The sequence below is a fragment of the Suricata suricatta genome, chromosome 3 (genome assembly GCF_006229205.1).
Source record: "Suricata suricatta isolate VVHF042 chromosome 3, meerkat_22Aug2017_6uvM2_HiC, whole genome shotgun sequence".
Taxonomy (NCBI): domain Eukaryota; kingdom Metazoa; phylum Chordata; class Mammalia; order Carnivora; family Herpestidae; genus Suricata; species Suricata suricatta.
Window position 1 is genome coordinate 10,481,956 of NC_043702.1, and position 8,205 is coordinate 10,490,160.

The window sequence follows — 8,205 nt, forward strand, 5'->3', positions numbered from 1 at the left end:
GGTTTCAGGCTCTGAGGTGTCAGCACAGAGCCTGACATGGGCTCGAACTCACGGACCATGAGATCATGACCTGAGCCGAAGTTGGACACTTAACCGACTGAACCACCTAGGTGCCCAAAAAACACTTTTAATACTGAGTTATGGTGAGCTGGAACAGAGAGATCATTTTCTCTTCTTTAAAAAGTATATACAGTAAATGTTCACTAATTTAGAGAAGAAGCTAAATGAATTTAGTAAAACATCTATATGGAGAAGAATAGGTGTGGACAGTATGTATTTGGAGCAGAACCCAACTAAACTGATCAAGTGTTCTCCGTAATGGCCCAACCATAAAGTCCTGACTAAAAGGCAAATATGTATGACTTATGACCTCTTATGTGTAAGTTAGTATTTATAAAAGGCTTTCAGACCATTTAAGTCCTTAAAGAAATACTTTCTCTTGCAAATCTATTCTCAAACTGTAAACTTAATTTTTCAGTGTCTTCTTATTCTCTTGAAATAATTTTGAAATTATTTATACATTTTGTACTGATGATCAACGATTCAGCTTAGCTGGGACTATCAGGATCAACTGTTAATTTTATCAGCAATTTATTGGTCTTGTGATTTCCTGAGTCATGGGACTGGACCAGATTCTCAAAGACAGGCTAGGGGTAAACCCTGGTGTGTGTTGCGTTAGGCAGAGTCCCAAGTCCTCTCCAGTTGGCCTCATTTACTCCTCAGAAACACTAAAGTAGATCATTGTTACCCTCTTGTAGTCAGTGGGACTCAGAGAGGCGAAGGAATGTAAGTTCAGGCAGCTACGGTTAGTACAACAGAAAAATCATTGCTTGATCAGAAGGTCCACATCTCAGTAATAGTGGGACTACTTATTAGATTCCCACCCAGTCCTCCCAGGACCGCAGCTCCACCAAGTAGCAGAACTCTCCACCTGAAGCAGCTGAAATAGACCTGTCCTGAAACAGAAGCCTACTGCATTCAATGCACCCAGCGTCCTCGGGAAGACTAGAAATTTGAATTTTGACATAATTAAGAGCAAATCAGAGCATCGGTTTGGTAATGTTTTAACTGATTTCCAATGACCTTTGAAGCAATAGGTTAAAAATCAACTGAGAATTATCACCTGCTTGAACTATTAACAACCACACCACTAAGATAACCTGGGATTGTAAATTCAGTAGTTGTCCCTTTTTAAAGCAGTAACTCCACTATTAATTAAAAAAATTTTTTTTAATGTTTTTATTTATTTTTGAGAGAGAGAAAGCATGAGCAGGGGAGGGTCAGAGAGAGAAAAAGTCACAGGATATGAAGACAGGCTCCAGACTCTGAGCTAGCTGTCAGCGCAGAGCCTGACATGGGACTCGAACCCACGAACCGTGAGATCATGACCTGAGCCAAAATCAGATGCTTAGCCAACTGAGCCACCTAGGCGCCCCTTCCACCATTAATTTTAAAACAAGAAAATGCCTTGGGATTAAGAAAATGAGATCCAAGGAAGCAATGTTTACAATCTTTCATGTTGGGTTCTTTGCTCTCATCAATCTCAGCAGAGACCTCATATCAAGGAATAGTGTACGCCTCGTGTTTCAAGTTTCTCTCTAGGAAGCCATTAGTTTTCCATAGGCCATAAAGAAAGCTGTTCAATCTGGAAGGTCTATGCAGGCAAAACACCACAAAGATCAACTCACACTGTCCTTTTGCAATAAGTGAAGACACCAGCAGGGGGCGAACATGGAGCCCATCCTCACACCAGTAGTCCAAAATCCATATTCAAGATTTGTTTAGCTATTTCTCCATATGATCACTTGCTCTTGAACCTTTCCATTGCAACGGTAATGGTTTCCATAGTCTAGTCAGACCAACCAACCCACCCATTTTGAGATCAACATTCTTTAACACACTGGCTGCCAACATTTGGGGTAGGATAGGAAGTTATCCACTTGCACGGGTGAGGAAGACTGAGGCCTCTGCCCATTAAGAAACGTGTCCTTGGTCACACAGCTCAGAAGGTGGACTGGAGATCTGAATGTGCTCAACTACAAAGCCCGTGTTCTTCTCACCGGGAATTCTCCTTGCACTATTCCAAAACTATTTTAAGAGTAACTTCCATAGTCTTGAGAATCAAATGGTGGCTTGTAGTTCCCACTCCAAAGAACAGCTTTAAATAACCAGAACACTGGGAATGATCTTATTCTAATATGTCTGGTCAGTTAGAAAACCTGTTTGGTCCAGTGGATGTACTTTCAACAAATATTTCCAGGACACCTCTGATGTATATGACTATGTGCTGGACTCGGTGACAAAAAGGAATCCCTGCCCCCACCGAGCTCCCAGGCTAACCAGCAGTTGTGCATGTCAATACCTCAGTGCTTCTGAAAGCCATTCATCCTGCATAGTTTAGGCTTACTGGTTGGCATCACTCTTAACAGGTACTAATACGTGTAATCTTCACATATTAGAGGCAGGGATTATGAACCCTATTTAAAGATGAGAAATCTGAGCTAACAAAGCGATCCAGTAACTTGCCAAAATTTACATGGTTGTAAGTAGTAGAGAAAACTTGGACTTTATGGGCTCCAGAGCCCTGGCCTCAACTTCCATGCCACAATGCCTCGCCAGGGCTGTAACTGAGGCAAAGCGTAGATTAAGACAGGAGAAGCTGGGGCGGGTCGGGAAGCTTCAGGGAGGAAACAGTCAATGACTGAGCAAGGGACGTTTTCTCAGCAGTGGAGTGCCATCCTGCAGCCGGCCAACCTTACGGATTATCCTCTTGTACATAAGTTCTGACATTTCAGTATTAGCAACCAAAGTGGGAAAAAATAAAGCAGGAACAAAATATCAACTCAGAAACATACTTTTAAGTACAGTTGAATTTCATCTATGATGCGAAATTGTCATATAATTCCTTTGAAGATAGGTATTAAAAACAAACCAAATCACCTGGGTGGGTGACAGTTTTAATTAGCTGAGCTTTCTGATGCTAAACCAATGTTCACTTTGAATTCAATGTTTAGAAAAAGCAAGGGGTCTATCCGCTTTATAAATCTTTACTCCCCCCAAAGGCTATTGTATTCACCATTTTAAAGCACTCATTAAAACGAATTTCCAGGTCATCAACCACTACCGGGAAATAGGCTCCTGATGGGGGACATGAAGCAGATATTTGCTGAGCAACTATGTCTATCAAAATTCCACCAATCTTATCTTATGCCCAAGACTTCTGCCTTAGGAGAAATTCCCGACGTTTTTCTACTGTGAAAGATTACGGGAGAGCGTGACTTGCGATGTTGGGGGAGTAGTTTCTCATCAGTGACCCCCTCCTTGCCACTGAGATGAAATTTAATCCCTATAGCAGCGTTTTCAAGTAATCCTTAGTTTTCTCTTTAAAACAAGAAAGGCAAAGACAAGATTCAAGTTCCTGTGTTTTGACCTGTGATATATATTTACTATCACAATGCTTTTCATTTTTTCCTTTTAAAAGCCAAAGGACAAACGGAATATGGGGGAGAGAATATAAGTTTTATGAAAAGAAACTATCAATCCTCTGACTTGCTTTTTTTTTTTTTTTTTAAAGTGTAACCATCCATGAATTTTTGCCAAACATCACCACGCCGTTCCTGGGTTTTCCCCACAGTCAGCCTCTGCTGCTTTGGATTTTTCTCAATGATGAAACCATCGGAGCCATTTGTTGTCCCTTATTTGGCAGGACCAGATAAAAATATAAGCCTCAGCATGGTAAGATTACTGACATGTTTATCTTAGTTTTACGTCTTGTTAAAACCGATGTCTAAAGTTTTGGGTGGAAGCAAAATATCAGAACTTCTTATAAAACTCAAATGTGAACAGACGGGTCTTCATAAGTCCTGTATATTTGTCGTGCAAAAATGTAAAATTTTTGGATACAATACAAATGGGGTGATTTCAAAACAATCTTTCAGCTGTACAAAATTAATACTCCAGGACTTTATCACTCATTATCACGAACCTTTTCAAATAAAGCCATCCCTAGTTATAAATACAAACCTTACAGTATAGTATAAGACTCGGAGGGAAAAAGTTATGAAAAAAGCATCTGAAAAAGTACTCCAAAGATTTTTTTTCTTCTTTACATATAAATATTAAGGCTGTTACTAGCTTTTAGTCAGATCATAGGATCTAATTGTAAGGAGTCTATTAGTTAGTGGTTCTCAAAGTGTGGTCCTTGGACCAGTGCACCAGCATCACCTGAGAACTTGTTAGAAATGTTCACTTCCAGGCCCCACCCCAGATCTACGGGGTCTGAATGTCTGGTTTTAAACAAACCCTCCAAGTAAAACTGGTCTGTGCTAAAATTTGAGAACCACTGCTTTAAGCCACCAAGTAATAACAAGATCAGACAAAGCACTGTATCAGTTCGATTTCCTCAGGAAAAAAAAATGTCACACCTGTTTTACGGGCTGGTTATTCAGCAAATGGGGCATAACAATTGTATCCCCCTTGGCCAGCCTCTCCCAGCAACCGTACTCATGTCCCTACCCAACCCCGAGGAAACTGCCTTCTAAACCAACCTACCATTTTCCCTCTCAATAAAAATTAGCACGAGCCAGTCCTGAATGCCTTTAGGTGCAAACAGGTTTGACCAGGAGAGAGCCCTGGACTGGATTTAGACTCCAGAGAGGGTCACAAAAAGCAGATCTGGAATATATATCTTCTCTTGGGTTGGTGACTATCCCTGAGTGTCAGGAAGAGCAAGAATAAAGTTCTACCAAACTGTGAGAACACTTACGTAAAAGGTGACCTGGGAACTGAAAGGGCAAGGGTACAGATTAGGTCAAAGCAAAGGACACTCTTAGGCTCAGTAAGTCTGTGGGTTTATGTCAGTGATTTGAGATCACCAGGGAGACTCCAAAAGAGGGTCTACCAGCCTTCTCTACATCATCTTCTATTTGCTATAGATTCTGCTTACAGAAGCTGAAATAATCATGTACTATTGATGGGCTCAAATGATTTGCTGATATAACTAGGATTCCCTGGAAAATCATGGCCAAACCTGATTTGAACAAGAGAAAGACAACACACGCAGCAGTTCAGTTTGGATTTTGGGGCCTCTAAAGCAGCCCAAGAAAGTAAGGCCAAGAATGCAGAAGAATCCAAGAACAGATTCCTTCTTCTGACATTGAGTCTTAAACGGATCATTTGTTCTATATTTTCCTGATCACTCAGATGATACCCTGATAGTCTGCACATTTCACACACTGATGTGGATCAAAGGTAAATATGACCAGGTTCTGCCAGTTCCTAAAGCACTCCTTTTAACCTTGTTGAAGAAAAGGAAACTATTTTAAGGAACAGCACCTGAGCAGCCCTAAACTGCCTTGGAAACACTGGTGAGCTTAATATATGCATTATGGCCTCCTCTCTCAGCCTCAGTAGCATATGCAAATCATACTACATTTTAAAAATGTAAGAAGCAGAGAACTGAGAACAATAACTGCTCTTTCTTTACACCTGGAGGAAGGAACCCACAGGTTATGAATTTCTATGATTTTTGGGCTTTGTTTCCTTGAGTTTCCATTTCCCATTGCTTTTTATCATATAGCCAGAAAGTCCTATGAAGTACAAGTTGATGGGGGCCCAGCCACGTGTCCTAGGGTTGATGCATGTCATCTGGATAAAATACATGTCAGGTGTGTTTCACTTCTTCATGCTTTTGTCCTCATACCCTCTGTGTTTAATCTCACAGATCACAAACGAGATCCTTCCCATTTGGACATACTCTTACCTGGCCCTGCTGCTCCCGGTGTTCATCCTCACCGATTACGTCCGCTACAAGCCAGTCATCATCCTACAAGGGATCAGCTTCATCATCACCTGGCTGCTGCTTGTATTTGGTCAAGGACTAAGAGCCATGCAGGTGCTAGAGTTCTTCTATGGGATGGTCTCCGCCACCGAGGTGGCCTACTATGCCTACATTTACAGTGTGGTCAGCCCAGAGCATTACCAGAAAGTGAGTGGCTACTGCAGGAGCATCACCCTGGTGGCCTACACGGTGGCCTCAGTGCTGGCCCAGCTCCTGGTATCCCTGGCCAGCCTTTCGTACTTTTATCTCAACGTCATATCCTTGGCCTCCGTCTCTGTGGCCTTTCTTTCCTCACTTTTCCTACCGATGCCTGAGAAGAGCATGTTTTTTCATGGAACACCCAGCAAAGGAGCTCTGCCCAAGTCACCGGGAACACCCAGCAAAGGAGCTCTGCCCAAGTCACCGGGAACAGATGCTTCCTCAAAGGAACTGCAAAAGGATCCCAAACCCGTCTGCAAAGGATTATTCACCTTTTCAGGGAACCTGGGTGATGGTCCATTGAACAATCCGGAGCCAGGAAATGTAACGTTGAGAGTTTTTGTGCAGTGGTTCCAAGATTTGAAGGGTTGCTACTCCTCAAAGCATCTTTTTTACTGGTCCCTGTGGTGGGCCTTTTCCACAGCAGGTTTTAACCAGGTTTTGAACTATGTTCAAATCCTGTGGGATTACAAGGCGCCATCCCAGCGCTCTGCAATCTATAATGGAGCAGTAGAAGCCCTTGCAACCTTTGGAGGTGTGTCCATCAGACTTTCTCTCTTCAATGAGTGGGAAATATATTTTTTCAAATCATAGTCTGGGAGGGATTGGTTGTAGAGATTTCAACAGTGAATGCCAAACACTTTGAAAAAGAAAGAGTGTCTGTCACAAAATTTGAAAAAGGTAATGAGCATAAGGGTAGATTGATAAAATTATCCATAGGAAAGAGTTTAATCCATCCCTAAAAATAGGGACTGCAAATTTGTGTCCCATTGGCCAAACCTGGCTTGTCCATAAAGAGTTGAACAGCTTAAGGTAAAACTACCAAATCACTTTCTTGTCTGACTACTCTGTAACACTAGGCTTTAAACTGTGGTTTGCAAACCATTAATAGAAGTGGGTAAACAATGGCCCATGGCCCACCAGAGCTAATAGATTTTACATTTTTAAGAGGTTGTAAGGGAAAAGAACAATATATGACAAGAGTTGTAAAAATAATAAATCCAAGCAAGCAACCAAATAAAAACAAAGAAGGTTATGTGGCCCAAAGCCTAAAATATTTACTATCTGAGCCTTTATAGAATATAGACCTTGAGATTAATGTAGTGGATTTCTAACCAGCATTTTTAAATCCATGAACAGAATAGAAAATTTGGAATGGAATTGAATAGAATGGAATGAAATGGAATAGAATAGAATAGAATAGAATAGAATAGAACAGAGAAGAGGGAGCATAGTGGCTTATAAGGATAAGTTTCATTTCACAAAAAATTCTGTTTACACGCACATACAAATGCACTGGTGAATATAAAATATATGTTTTTCCAGGCTATGGTCAAAGAAGTTTGAAAACTACTGTTCTAGGAGCTATTTTATTATTTCAAAGGTTCCCATTAAGACAACTTAAATAATATACTTATATCTTTCCTTCACTCTACATGGGAATTTGCGAAAGCTTATGATTAAGATTATTTTCCATACGCAGCTTCCCCATTCCCTACCATATCCAAATATTTGCTTGAATAATAGTGAATACATACTGGATTCTTACAATCTTCTACCTTATCTCTTCTCTGCAGCCAGGTTATTGTATTATGTAATTTTCTCTCTGGCCTTTCATACATATTATATGTTCATTCAAATGTTTAGTAAGAGCCAGTAAGAACTGTGTCCCTCCACAATAGCCCTTAATCTTTGATTATGAAGAAAATGGCAGCAAAAGACAAAGAGCAGTAGGAAAGGGGAAAGGCAGGGTATGACATGGTGGCGGAGGCGGGCCCTTCAAGAGAATATGTGTATTCCTGTGTATTTATTGCTTCTCATTGAGTTGACTGGTAAGAATATATTTCAACCTTATTTATTCATAGATGGATTTCTGATATTGCATTTTGCCCAACAGAAAATAGGCAGCAAGACTGAATGACCTTGAGAAGGTCTTTGGGGGATTGAGTGTTTCCAACTTATGCCACTGGATTCACCCTTAAACCCTGTCCTGGGCTTTGTCCTTTTGAAAAATTTCCCTCCTGGCTGAGAAGCTATTGCAGTTTTTCAGGATTCTAGATTTTTGTCCATGGGCTCTTAATTTTTCCCATACATATTTTGTATAATCTGAAATACTTTTCCAAAGGGAGTGAGGAGAAGAGAGTCAGGGAAGGTGGGCTGACACAAGA

At 40.9% G+C, this 8,205-nt stretch overlaps 1 protein-coding gene across 1 annotated transcript in view; it reads left to right on the forward strand.

The window, feature by feature from the left end:
* Positions 1-3,568: 3,568 nt before the first annotated feature.
* LOC115286281 (thiamine transporter 2-like) overlaps positions 3,569-8,205 on the forward strand; it is a 21,548-nt gene continuing 16,911 nt past the window's right edge. Inside the window, exons 1-3 of the mRNA XM_029932874.1 lie at positions 3,569-3,735; positions 5,723-6,572; positions 7,742-7,788. Coding sequence (XP_029788734.1) covers positions 3,586-3,735; positions 5,723-6,572; positions 7,742-7,788 — 1,047 coding nt within the window. The 5' untranslated portion in view covers positions 3,569-3,585. The remainder of the gene's footprint in view (positions 3,736-5,722; positions 6,573-7,741; positions 7,789-8,205) is intronic.